The 14,688-nt window shown below is 43.5% G+C and overlaps 1 protein-coding gene across 1 annotated transcript; it reads left to right on the top strand.

The window, feature by feature from the left end:
• Positions 1 to 3,022: 3,022 nt before the first annotated feature.
• LOC311001883 (uncharacterized protein) lies at positions 3,023 to 14,302 on the top strand (the record flags this gene model as incomplete). The annotated part of the gene is made up of 11 exons (XM_083993062.1): positions 3,023 to 3,099; positions 6,336 to 6,677; positions 7,224 to 7,328; positions 8,268 to 8,387; positions 8,488 to 8,625; positions 8,718 to 8,849; positions 9,626 to 9,961; positions 10,053 to 10,178; positions 12,597 to 12,914; positions 13,835 to 14,155; positions 14,262 to 14,302. Exons 1-11 carry the CDS (start codon positions 3,063 to 3,065, stop codon positions 14,300 to 14,302), a joined length of 2,016 nt encoding a protein of 671 aa, XP_083849188.1. The 5' UTR covers positions 3,023 to 3,062.
• Positions 14,303 to 14,688: the final 386 nt, after the last annotated feature.

Here is a 14,688-nt window from a genome sequence, read left to right as displayed (position 1 = left end):
TACGGCTAGTGTGTGGTACTCATGACCGATCTTGACCACATTTTCAAGGTCGTTGTCTTTTTTACTCCGTCTAACCTTACCCTAACCCCCTTGGTCAATTGGCTTGACTCGGTCTCGACCCCCTCAAAGTCTTGGTCTTGGGTGGTCGTGACCACAACACTCAAATACTCACCTGGCCTCAAGAGATGAAACTGATTAGAATTTGGTGGTCAAGGGTCAAAGGTCACAGTGATATCACAAAACACGGTTCCTCTTCAAGAGGAACTATGCAAGATTTGCACCCCCAGAGTGATTGTGATGGTTAAATGACTTGTTACAGGGAGAATGGGGGCTCTCTGCCTTCCACCTAGCTTCTCTTGGCTGAAAACCAACCTTTCAAAATCAGCGCCTCCAACCCAGTGTCCCACATCTCGTCTCGCGAGAAACATGGACTGCTTTAAGGCACTGCGACACAAACTAGTCCGGTAATCCGTAATCTCCTGTGAACATTCCCCACCTTGATAGACATCGTTCCATGGATTGCCTTCTCAACGGCTTTGTTGAGAGGGAAGAGGGTTAGCAGTAGGTTTTCATGAGAGTGAAAATATACACCCTGAAACTGTAGGAGGAGCTCTGTAGCGACCGGACTTGCATAGTTCCCCTTTAATATGAACAAGTTCAACGTCTTAACACCGACGTCAACACAGACGTTTGGACACCTGATGATACAGTATGTCCCTTACATCCACTGGTGGTTGGCAGATATAATATCATTGTAGTACCTTCAAATGTACAAGTGATAACTGCCATCTGATCCGATGTTTCTAAAACAGTCAACCACGCCAATCAGAAGAGCTGAAAAACACTTCTAAACCCAGAAGGAAGTCAGAGAACAAGCCCATAAGTGGTTCCTGCAAACCTTCAGTTCATCCCAAGATTTCCATGTGTGTGCATGTTACGCAGAGTTGTTAGTGTGTGTATATGTACGTATGTATGAAGCCGTGAGCAGTAGTGAGTTTATTTTAGAGCCAAGCAGCAGTGACTCAGTTCAACCTGTCAGAGAACATCACAGCTGGATGAAAATCCACAGCATTAGTGAACCGGGATTACAGTCGCCCCTGAGGCAGAAGACAAGAGTTCACCACGTATCTGTTTGTTTTAAACAGCTACGGTGTTGTGGAGAACACTGTAAAAAAAAATCATAAGGGACTTCAGCCATTATTGATTTCAGGTTTACTCAGTAAAATTTTTTATCGCTAAGGTCTTTAGGTTGATCAAATTTTAGGTCAATGTTGACCTTGAACATAAATATAAATATCATAAATATCTCTGCCAACTGTCATAAATATAGGTGCTATGTTTTGTCAATTATTTTATAAGTCAAATACTCCTAATTATTATAACTTTTCTATTTTTGCTGTCCACTTTGCAGCTGCATTTCTGCAAATAACTCCATCAAGGGACTAATGAATGAATGTCATACCTGATCTAATCTTGAATTTTTTTATAGGGGGCGCCCTCGAGCCATTTAGTCTGACCCAGGTTGAGCCATTTTCAATATATGTGCCAATTGTGGTTAGTTTGAACTCCCTAGTTGGTTATAAATAAAGTGTTATTTATATATATAAATAAAGTGTTATTTATAACCCCTATGGAAACCAAACACCTCCACTTCTTGACACATCATCTTATTACTATTAAACAACAAAGATCACATGTATGAAATTGGATTGAAGTAAAAAGACTCAGGTCAGGTTGGAGCTTTAGGATTACAATACAAACTGTGGTCCATGTAGGTAAATGAAGTCAGAGCTCCTGAGGCGCCGCTGCCTGCACGAGTGGCAGCAGGTATGAATCAGTGACAGGTGCCTGCAGCACAAAGCTGCACTGAAGAACGACCTGTGACCTCTGGTGACGTCACTGCTGTCATGTCTGCTATAAACACATTAAAGCATCTTCATATAATTCTCAGGTCGTCCCGTCTTGAGTCCACAGGGACGTCTGGCTCCATGTGGATCTTGTCTGCAGGGAAAGTGAATAATTATGTTCAGTGTCTGATCTGTCTCAGTGTGGACGGCTCGTCAGTCTTCTTTCTGATCTTCTAACGTAGTCTGTGTCTAAGTCAGTGTCTCATCCGTCTCAGTCTTCTCTCTGATCTTCTAACGTATGGACATATTGGTGGTCGTCCTCCTCATATCTGTGATGTCACAGTTACAGCAGCACAGACTGTTAGAAGTCATTCATATTCCTCTGGCCACAGCTCCAGACTGCAGCCAATCACAACCTGCCGTTAGAGCACAGCCTCCTGTGACATCACGGGAAGTGTGTCTGTGCAGATGTGTGGACTGGTGTGTGTATATTTTTCTCTCAGTCATGAGACCTGAGCTGTCAACCAGTCTGTGGCCTTCAAGTGGCTGTGACATTGACACAAAGGACACCTAGTCACACACAGACAGGATCCACCTGTTTTTTCTTTACACATAGTGTAAATATATAATATATAAATAATATAAATACTTTTATTGATTTTCCAATGATTACATATCTACTCTAATATCTAGGTGACAGGCTACTGTTAAACTGCAGCTGTAACTCTGCTGCAGCAGCTCCACCTAGTGGCACTTTTAATGAATGACACCACACATGGTGTTATGTCAATGTCCAGGCTTCAGTGCATACAGTAGTATTCATGTTTTGTGTAAACAGTTCGCTATCTCACAGGGCACTAGTAGTACATGTACCTTATCAACTGCTTTGTGAGGTTTTTTTTAGTCATTCCATTTCATTTATGTTTATTTTATATTTTGTTCCACGTGTTTTACATACGGTATTTTTTAATGGGTGAATTTATAGTTATATGGATATGGATAAATAAATAATATCACCCGGTGATATTTATTTGACTCAACAGGACATAAATTAGTTTCTGCGCAGCCTCGTGTCTTCTCTGTAATCTCACACGTCTGTGGGAGTTGGGCGTTTTCATTTCCTGTTTCTGTTGAAATCGAAAGTAAAAAAAAGTCCGTCGCTGCAGAGAACTCCGTCCAGGAAGAAGCGGCATTAACATTTTGTTTTTAGAGAAGATGAAGATGTTTGTGGTGTTCGTGACGCTGTTGTACGGTGAGAAAAAACGTCCATCTAACTCCATTTAAATAAACTACACACGGACTCTGGCTGTGTGAACCATGTTCAAGAGGAGGTTTCCTGATACTGTCATCGACTTAGGTGTAAAATAAAGTTCAGGGGCCTCATTTATCAAAGAGGGTGTAAAACTGCTACTAAATATTTGCTTACGGCGAAAAGACGAAAATGGCGTAGGTGTACACCCTAAATATTTACACCTTTTTCAGATCAATCAAACTGTGTGTACGCACAACTCTCCGCAATATATCACACAGGACTCAAGAATGGTGCACACGTGAACACACCTCTTACTCCACCCCCGGAACGCCTATATACAACTATATATGGTCAGCACGTGCATATTTAATCAGCCATGTGCGCTCTGTGGTGCAGCAACTTTTGTGACAACGGAGACAACGGGCGGAGGACGGGGGAAAGAAGCGGAACTTCTCCGCTTCTCCGAAAGCAGATACACGGGCAATAACTCAGTCAGAAAAATGATCTTGCATTTTAATAAGCTACAATAAAAACAAAAACCTCCCAAATCTCAACAAAAGGGAGCAGAAAGAAGAAGAATCTTATGTAATCTGCCCCTTTATCCCAGAAAATCTTTTTTTTTTTTTTTTACCTAGATGTTAAAACAATGTAGGAAGCAGGACGATAGTTACCATTATTTTGCATGCCTTTCTACACAGTTACAGCTCTACTGGACTCGGTTTAGGTCATTTTCCATTACAGCTGAGTCCTTCACAGTTCCTCCTCAGAGCCGCGTTGTCTCACTCTTTATTCTCTTCTCTCGTCAGCTCCAAACACACGTGCACCTCGTTAACTCAGGTGACAGATTAATAACAGTCTAGGCTGCAGATCAGTGTGCGCTGCTGCCGATGTGTTTTTAAACTTGGATGGTTTGATCCTTGTCGGACGTCAAACATAGCCTAATCAAAAAAGCAAAATCCTCAATCCGCTCTGTTTATCATAAACAACATAAAGCCTAGTGTTATTATAGAGCGGGTTGGATTGCCAGTGTGACAGTGGTGGTCCTGTCACTATGCCTCCAATTGATCATGTGCCCTGGCTACTTGGCCAAGGGGATGTCCCTTTGGGTGACTGGCAAGCGCGCATGACTCTTACCCGGGAGGTGTGGGTTCAATCCCCGCCCGGGCCCTCTTCACCTTGCCACACCAGCATCAACAGTCCACCACTACCACAATTACTTCATAAAATCCTACTGTGCTCTTCTAAATGTACTCCGCTCCTCTCTCCCTCTCACACTGCAGTTCTCTGACTCAGCAACGGTGTCGCCAATTCCTCCTGTTCCTCAAAAAGGGGTCAAAATGGGTGCAAATGTCCGCACTTTTCCCCGTCAGGTTTTGGCTTGATAGATCCCAAATTTGGCGGAGAAAAGTGCGTACGCACAAAACGAGGGGAAAATGGCGTAAAAAAAGGTGTATCCACAATGATAAATGAGGCCCCAGCTGTGTCTCTGTCCTGCTTCTGAACCACATGTTATATTTTGCACCTGATTTTTAAACTATAACAGTGATTTGTAAATAAAGTTATGGAAAAACGTCTAGGAGCGCACACCAGAATTGAAGAGGAGCTGACAGCCGGACCAAAAACAATGAAAGGAGAAAAAAGCAGTCGCTCGACTCGTAGCCTCGATGTAGACAAATATAATTTTATTAAAATACAAAGGGGACCGAAGTTTCGACCTAACCTGGTCTTCCTCAGGGTATTTACTTAGTAAATAAAGTTAAGGCAGATATCAGTGGAATGTTTTTGTTAATATAAGTCCTAAATAGTCCTATTTTCCGTCAGCAATCACTTACATGAAGTATTTCAGCCTAAACACGAGTCTCTCCGTCACTCTGCTCTGCTGTAACCCGAGGAGAAAATTTTCCTTGTGGGATACAAGTGTTATCCAATGAGGAGAGAGAACGGCATGAAGGGCTGTGTGTGCAGCCAAGGGATGCGCGTGAATGTGGTGACGTAGCACGAGGACCAATTGATGCCTGACAAGGGCGGGGGCTGCTAACTCATGGTGCGTTCAAAGAAACTCGTACTTTGTGTTTTTCCTTCCTGTGAAGTCATACCAGTTCGATCTGGTACGAGTTCACGGGTCGGAAGTTACGAGTGGCCGATATAGGGAACTTTCACAGACAACAGGATGGTAAAAACACGAGCTACGGGTTACCTGGAACGCTACCAAGTCGTAGTTGTGACTTGAAGCTGTAACTTACGGTTTCAAAAGCCTGCCTTGAACGCAGCATTAGCCGAAACGGCCGTGAAGCTGATATCTGCTTTAACTTTTGATTATTTTACAATTGCTTTTTTTTTTTTTTAAAGCAGAAGTAAGCGATATATTTGTGATAATATAAGTCTTAAATAGTTATATCTTCCGACAGCAATCACTTACATAGAGTGTTTGAACCGAAACACGGGTCTCTCAGTCCCTCTGCTCTGCTCTGAGCCGAGGAGAAAACATTTATCGTATCCTACAAGTTTTATCCAATGAGGAGAGAGAACGGTATGAAGGGCTGTGTGGGCATGAATGTGGTGATGTAGGGACGAGGACTGTTATGGTGCGTTCAGGGCAACTCGTAACTCGTGTTTTTCCGACCTGTGAAGTCGTACCAGTTCGATCTGGTACGAGTTCACGGGTCGGAAGTTACGAGTGGCCGTTATAGTGACTTTCACAGGTAAAACAGGTCGGAAAAACACGAGTGGGTTGCCTGGAACGCTACAAAGTCGTAAGTCGTGACTTGAAGCTGTAATTTACGATTTCAAAAGCCTGCCTGGAACGCAGCATTAGCCAAAATGACCGGATCGCTTACTTCTGCTTTAATTTTAACAGCCCAACCAGATGGGGTCATTGAAGAAACAAAAAAGAGCATAGAAATACCCCCCATTTTAAAATAAACACACTTTGAGTGACCCCATGCTGCTTTTCAACCTGTTTTTTTTTGTTTTTTTTTACCTAGTAACCTTCAGTGTGACACACAGTCCCATTTAGAGTCCTCATTATCTGGATTTGGTCATCTTGAAAAGTTTGGATCTGAATCAGACTGATCAAATCTAGCTTTGCTTTGAACAACTGGGATAAAAGTAAAACGGATTAGTTATCGTGGATAGCAAAAAAAAAGGGATTTCAAAATACGGATAATTTTGATCCAGATTACATCTTTTGAACAACTGGGCCCTGGTTTCTGGCTCACCTCTGTCTGTGTCCTCAGTTTCCCAGCATGCCTCAGCTGTGGAGACGTATGAGGGGGTGGAGTCTGTCCTGCTGCCCTGTGACCTTCCTCCGTTTGACCTGGACGAGCCTTCAGTGGTGTGGAGCCGCTCCGACCTCAGTCCTTCAACCGTCCACCAGCGTCAGCCGGACGGAGACGAACCCAGAGACCAGAACCAGGACTACAGAGGACGGACGTCCATGAGGACTGACGCTCTGAGGACCGGAGACCTCAACCTCACTCTGAGGAGACCCACCACCAGAGACAGTGGCAGCTACACCTGCATCCTCAGAGGGAGGGGGGGAGAGGAGAGGCAGAGTCAAGTTACACTGAAGGTCAAAGGTCAGAGGACATGGACTCATCAGAAATGTGTTTAACTCATTGAGTGCCAGCCCTTTTATAAAATGGTCAGTGCCATGTGCCAGCGTTTTGGGGCATTTTGAGTAATATTTCAAGACCCAGAGAATATTTTGTACTATGACTCTGAAAACACCAAACAGCTCAAAGGAAATAGGAGACTCTCTATTTAACTAGGGAAAAAACCATTTGTTTGTACCTTGTTCCATTCTTGATATATCTTGATATATCAACTTTTTTATCTCCGTACCGATCACGCTCGTCTTCTCCTTCTTCTTCACTTCTTGCTGTGATCTACAGTCTTCTTCGTTCTACACATCCCAGAAGCCCCAAAATTACTCAGTGTGGCCGACAGCGTCCCCATTTACCAGCCGCAGAAAACTGCGTTTGACGTCCATGAACGTCATTGGCACTCAAGCGTTGGATTTTGATTGACGTCCATAGACGTCAATGGCACTCAATGAGTTAATGTTTCACATTATTGTTTGTAGTGATGTTTTAATCTCATGTTGTTGTTTGTGTCGACTGCAGGACGTGAAGAATCGGTCTACATTGTCTTTGGTGTCTGTTGTCTCCTGCTCTCACTGACTGCTGCTGTTCACACTGGCATACTGTATACAATGACAAAGGAAATAAGTAAGTTATCTGTGTGTGTGTGCATCCAGGAAAGAAATCAGTCAGTATGATGTAGGGCCCGACTGATTTATCGGCGAGCCCATTATAGCCCGTTTGAGAATTATCGGTAATCGGCCAAAGCTCGCCGATTGTCACCGATATTTTCAGAAATAAAATGCAGGGAATAAGATTCCGCCCTTTATTTATCCTGGCTATTTTTCCTGTAGAGGGCACACCGACCTCATGAAAAACTCCATCCACTATCCACTAACCACCTCACAGCACAGCCAAAGCACAGCTAAGTGACTGATCTGGAGCAGGACACGTTTCCCCATAGTCACTCACACACACACACATCACACAGCTTATGAACAACTTGATGAACTGTTAACTGTCTCAAAACCAGTGTTGCCGGCACTGGCTTTCTTTTTCCTTTTTTTGCCCGCGGTCGGGTTGTGAATTAATTAATTAATGCTTGTGACTCTTGCCGTGTTGGGTCCGAGATTCAACAAGCCGGTCTGGTTTTACCGTTATTAGCGGCAGTATGCCCGTTTATCACCAATAAACAGTAGATGAGGTGGATGAGTTACTGAGCTCAGGCTGTGTAAGACAGGGGCGGGGGGGGGCTCCAAATGTTTTGTTTTTTTCTGGGACCAATCGACCAATAAAATTTTGGTTGGCTAATGATTTTTTGGTCGACCAGTGCTTGGTCGACTATTTGGGGGCAGCCCTAATTTATATATTATATAATATATATAGGCATATTATGTAATTTATACAATTTTAAAACTTTAAAGAAAAAAAAAATCGACCAATCTATCAGTTGTCAGACCCGGTCGGGCCCTAGTATGATGTCAGAGCTGTTAACTGAGGTCAGAAGTCGAAGTAGAAATAAACTCTAAGTGTTGTTGTGTGTTTATAAATGTTCTGACCTCATGTTGTTGTTTGTGTCGACTACAGGATCTCGACCAGTCAGGATCAAGGTTCTCCTGGTTCTCCTGGTTCTCCTGGTTCTCCTGGTTGCTTGTGGTGTTGGTCTATGTATTTTCTTTCTTCATAAAGGGACTGAGAACAAAGATGGTATGTAGTTTGTGTGTGTGTGTATGTATGGGGGGGGTGAAGTCACTTCTCTGTTGACTGACAACAACACTAACATCTGATCTCATGTTGTTTGTCTCAGTTACAGAACCTCCTCCAGACTGGATCGCTGGTCTACTGGGTCTAATGTTCATCCTGCTCCTCCTGACTCTCCTGGTTTATTGTGTCGGGGTCAGAACACATTTAGAAAATATATTGTGTATATTTGGTTATTTCTCAGGTAAGAGGTCACAGTGGAACTGAGCAATTTTTAAAAATGTGTTATTGTTTATTAATATTTGAATCGTATATTGTTGATTGTGTCGACTACAGGACGTCATCCAGACCGGGTCAAGGTTCTCCAGGTTCTGCTGGTTCTCCAGGTTCTGCTGCTTCTCCTGGTTGTCCTGTTTGCTGTTGTTCCTTGCTGTGTCATTCTTCACAAAGGGATCAAGAACACAGATGGTGTGTGTTTGTGTGTAGATTAATCAGTATAAATTGTCTCTTTGTGTCCTGCCCCCCCAACACACACTCAACTCAAACACTCATTGGGTCTCATTCATGAAACGTGAGCAGCACAAATTTGTGTGTAAACTGTGTGCAGCCATAAATGTATGTGTTTTTCTGCATTCATCAAAGCTGATCTTTTAATAACTTCTCACAAAATCTACACCTGCTCCAGACAGCGTGTAGTGCTTGTAAATTTAGAAATGCACATAAATATTGTCACTGTTGGAAATAACTATTTTAATTTGTGTTGCTCTCTGTTATGTAGAACAATACACAACTGCCTTTGAATTTAAACATGTGTAGAAATATTTGGAGAGGGACAGGTTTTAGGGCTCTTATCGGCACTTGTCACAGACGTGTTATAGAGCTTTTTAATTTTTTTAAATAATCAGTTAATAAGCATCGGTTTAGGGTGAGGAAAAAAAGTCAGCTGAGGAGGAGTGAGGGGTAGATCTGAGCCCAGCTCTATACACCCACCTACACCAGCTACATGACGGATTAAAATGAACAGGTTCATGACTGTGTAAACATCGTTAGTGCCATGATGAGGACAGACTGCACTTGATTGACAAGTGTCACTGTGTCAATCAAGTGGCAGCCACGCCCACAGACCCACTCTGCTTTATCATCTGTTTTGTTGCATCATTTGAATAATGAACATTATTTAGTATTGAGAAAAACTTCAAACTAGTATTTAAGACCATGTTCTATGTCCCTGTCTCTGTCCTCAGTGTCCTGGCATGGAGACACTGTGGAGCTCTACAGTGGGAGGTCTGTCCTGCTGCCCTGTGAGGACTCTCCTTTACCCAGAGACCCCACAGTGACATGGAGCCGCCACGACCTCCGTCCTCCAACCGTCCACCAGAGATACCAGCTGGGTGACGACCTCAGAGACCAGAACCAGGTTTACAGCAGCAGAACGTCCATGAAGACTGACGCTCTGATCACTGGAGACCTCAGTCTCACTCTGAGGAACCTCCTCCTCTCTGACAGAGGAAACTACACCTGTATCATCACAGCGTTTGGAAATAAACGAACACTGAGAAACATACAGCTGAAGGTCAAAGGTCAGAAACACACAATAACACCTACAGTACAGGATACAGGTCAGAGGTCACGTAAAGGTCATGTTGTTGTTTATGTTCATCTCATCCACAGAAAAGTTCTCTGTCATAGTTGAAGTCTCCGTTGTGTGTGGTCTCCTGGTTCTAGGGGTTCTACTGGGAGTTTCTCTTGGTGTCGCCTGGAGGCTTAAAGTTCATAAAAGGAGATTAATCAAAAAAGGTAGGATGTGTGTGTGTGTGTGTGTGTGTGTGAGAGAGAGAGAGACTACAGAGATTTGGTGGGAAAATCTTCCATTATGTGTTGAGAGGACAGAGACCATGAATGGCTGCACACACATTTATTCACATCAACACCTCATTGACTGTGGCCCAGTTCCACTCCCTCCCCTAAAGACTCTGAACTCTCATTGACTTAACTACTCTACTCAGTAGTAGGTTACTACTCAGCTGTAGCTGTAGTCAGTGGTTCTCAAGCTTTTCTACATCAAGGACCCCTAAATTGACACAAACTAGACCACGGACCCCCATTGGACAAAATGTTTAAGCAAACACAGAAATACACAAATATTTGTTCTGAGACTGAAGAACGTTATTTTTTATTTTTTTATTTTTTTTTATTTAACCTTTATTTAACCAGGCGAAATCAATTAAGAACAAGTTCTTATTTACAATGATGGCCTGACAAGAGGCATAAGCTTCTTGATGGGGGGGGGGGGGGGGGGGGGGGGGGGGTTGGGGGGGGGCTGTGAGGGAGAAAAGATAGGTTAAAAGACAATAACAAATATACACAACAATACAAACATTCAGCAGAAACAAGGCATAAAAGCTAATAACAAGGATATTCAAGCATAGAAGACAAGATTATTACAAGCATAAAAGAGAATAAATGTCTGTTACAGATACTACAGGATTCCTTAGCGAGCAGTGTGACACAGAAAGTGGCCTAGGCCAACGGCGGTAGGTATGGGCGTTCAACAAGCAGAAACTGAAGAAACGGGTTGGATAGTTGAGTAGTTAAATAGTAGGGAAGCAGCTGCAAGAATCTGTAAAAAGGTGTGAGATGGCATCTTTGAAGGCCGGGATGGAGATGAAGTTATCCAGTTTAAGGTGTTTTTGTAACGCATTCCAATCAGAGACAGCAGCTGACTGGAAAGATGCAAGGCCGGATGTAGATCTGGTTTTAGGAGTTGTTAACAGGAGTTTAGTTAAAGCAGAAGTAAGCGATGTTTTTGTGTTAATATAAGTCTTAAATAGTTATATCTTCCGACAGCAATCACTTACATAGAGTGTTTGGACCGAAACACAGGTCTGTCAGTCACTCTGCTCTGCTCTGAGCCGAGGAGAAAACTTTTCTCGTATCCTACAAGTTTTATCCAATGAGGAGAGAGAACGGCATGCAGGGCTGTGTGTGCAGCCAAGGGATGCGGCCTGAATGTGGCGACGTAGGGACGACGACTGTTATGGTGCGTTCAAGGCAGCCCGTAACTCGTGTTTTTCCGACCTGTGAAGTGGTACCAGTTCGATCTGGTACGAGTTCACCGGTCGGAAGTTACGAGTGGCCGTTATAGTGACTTTCACAGGTAAAACAGGTCGGAAAAACACGAGTGGGTTGCCTGGAACGCTACAAAGTCGTAAGTTGTGACTTGAAGCTGTAATTTACGGTTTCAAAAGCCTACCTGGAACGCAGCATTGGCCAAAACGACCGGATCGCTTACTTCTGCTTTAATGTACGTTCAAATTAGGGCCAGTGGTGTGAATTTTTGGAAATACTGTAGAGAAATTTCTGGAAAAAACTGGTACAATTTCTCCAAAAACGTTTAAACATTTCTAGAAAAAAGTGTTAAATTTTTTTAAGGAAATTGGGGACCCCCCTGAACCCTCTCAAGGACCCCTGACCCACTGGCCTCAGTGACTGAGTGTGAGAGTCTGTGAGGGTCCAGATGCTGTAAACAGGAACAGAACAGCACTTACCCCCTTTTCACGTTACCTTGACAACAAAATGTTGTTGACTCTGTCCGGTCTGGGACTGATGATTTACTGTTTACTGTCAACACACGGATCAGATCTGATCAAATCATCATCAATAATCACAAACTACACACAGTTGTGACGAGAAACGTTAATACTGACAGTAAACTTCTTCTCTCTCTCTTTTTTTTTCTCCGTCCATGAACAATAAAGAAACCACGGAGCTCTACATTTGTTTATTTACTTTTTTTTCTTTAAACACTCGTGTTCTGACACCATCCCATATATTTAGCTTCACAACGCTAGAAGGAGGAGGAGGTGTATGCACAAGGAAAATAATCACAACTCACTGAATTTTCACACAGTTTAGTTTTTACGAATGCAGAAACAGTCCTGGTTATGTTAGTTATTCAGGTAACGAAGACACATACACCTCAGCCCCAGGGTGGGAGATTTTGTATGTGTGTGTGTGTGTGTGTGTGTGTGTGTGTGTGTGTGTGTGTGTGTGTGTGTGTGTGTGTGTGTGTGTGTGTGTGTGTGTGTGGTTGTGTGAACCAACAAACAAAACTCTGATCATGTCCAACACTTTCAGTAAAGATGATGTGGTTTAGATTGAAACCTGCTGCTGCTGCTGTCTGATGACATCATCATGTGGTTTGTTGTCTCTCAGTCCAACAGGTGGAGGTGGAGAAGGGGGCGGAGTCTGTCCAGCTGCCCTTCAACACCACAGCTGGTCTGTCTGAAGACGTCAGAGTGGAGTGGACGGACATATTCGACTGGAAGGTCCATGTGTATGAGAACGGTTCTGAAGAACAGCACTGGATTTACAGAGGACGAACAGAGATGAATGAAGACCTGCTGAGGACTGGAGACCTCAGTCTGACCCTGAAACACCCCACAAGGAGACACTCAGGAGACTACACCTGCAGAGTCTACAACAAGGATGGAGACTTAATGAGCGAGAAAACTGTGAATCTCAGGGTCACAGGTCAGAGTTGTTTGTTTGTCTCTGGTTTTGTCTCCTCTGCAGAGAATTCATGTCAAAGATGAAACAGTTGAAATCAGAGCTGTAGATTCAGGTCAGAGATTAAAAACCTGAGGCCTGTACCACGAAGCAGGATCACTGTCTTAGCGGCGAGGTGAGTTACCATGGTAACTTACTCTGAACTGCTAACCTGCTCCGGGTCGGCGTAGCTTTTAGGACTGATCTGAATCCAGTAAAAGGCTCCGTCCAACAGAGTTGCTGTGATTGTCTCACAACAGATGAAAGGTTTTTCCGGGACAGATCAAATCCGTTAGATTTTCACCATGATTATCCATACGATGCCAATTGTTGTTGTTTTTGTTTTCTTTGAGTGTGTGTGTGTGTGCAGAGACACACAACAACACAACAACAGGCTTTTATTTAATTTAGAACAAACCTTATGCTCAGCAGAGATGGAAAATATATAATATAATAAAACGGTTCTGTTGTTTGGCCACTGTTTAAAAGAGTCAGAACAGAAGGAAAGAATCGGATCCAGAGCAGCATCATTAACAAGTTTAATCAGCAGCCATTCAACAACTAATAAATAAACATAATCATTTAATTCGGACCACGGGCTTCTGTTTTTTCTTCTTCCTCACAGGAGAAATAAGGTGTTCGCTCACCTCTTCTCTGATGCGTCGGTGCTCTGGTTGTGATTGGTCTGCTGCCTTGAACCCGCCCTTTATACACGTGCGTTCACCGATTCACAATAAGACAAACCTGAGTCGAGTTACCGAGGTGATAACCAGCGTCATGGTACCGCTGATCCAGAGAGACAGTGTTTTGGATCGGTTCAGCTGGATAGGCTGAGAGGAACCCTCGCTTCATGGTACAGGCAGCTGCTGCCTGATGACATCATCATGTGGTTTGTTGTCTCTCAGACCAACAGGTGGAGGTGAAGGAGGGGGCGGAGTCTGTCCAGCTGCCCTTCAAGACCACAGCTGGTCTGTCTGAAGACGTCAGAGTGGAGTGGACGGATGAAGACGACAGGAAGGTCCATGTGTATGAGAACGGTTCTAAAGAACAGGACCTGGTTTACAGAAGACGAACAGAGATGAATGAAGACCTGCTGAGGACTGGAGACCTCAGTCTGACCCTGAAACACCCCACAAGGAGAGATGGAGGAGGATACTACTACTGCAGAGTCTACAACAAGGACGGAGACTTACTGAGAAGAACAGCAGTGACTCTAAAGGTCAAAGGTCAGAGTTGTTTGTTTGTCTCCGGTTTTGTTTCCTCTGCAGAGAATTCATGTCTAGTGTTGGAGGTAACTTGTTACTCATTATATTTATTGTAATATTATTACAGTTCCTCCGTCCGGTAACGCGTTACAATCAGAAACAGGTTGAATCACCACCTCAGGCTCCACAGCTGTAAATAGAAGCCAGTTTGCAGCAGCTCTTGACTCCCAGGATGCATTGCTGGCTGCTGTCTCTCTGCCCAAGTTGAAGCTTCACTGGATGAGTAAGAAAACTAGAAGACGACATCAAGTTCCTGCTCACTACAGAGTGCAGCTCCTTGTCAGAGGAGCCTGCAGCCCAGATGCCAGATCCTCATCCAGCTGCTGACAGATTATAACGTGTCTCCATTTTGTAATGACTTGTCCTCAGTGTTTATTTTGGTGAAAGTAACTAAAAAGTAATCAGTAACTTATTACTCTCTAAGGAATACTGCAAAGAAACGCACAGTATTACTTCCAAATGCAAGTAACAACTGTTATGTAATATATTACATT

This window comes from Trachurus trachurus (assembly GCF_905171665.1).
Source record: "Trachurus trachurus genome assembly, chromosome: 18".
NCBI classification, from domain to species: domain Eukaryota; kingdom Metazoa; phylum Chordata; class Actinopteri; order Carangiformes; family Carangidae; genus Trachurus; species Trachurus trachurus.
The sequence above is the reverse complement of the archived record's forward strand: the minus strand, read 5'-3'. Positions and strand labels throughout refer to the sequence as shown.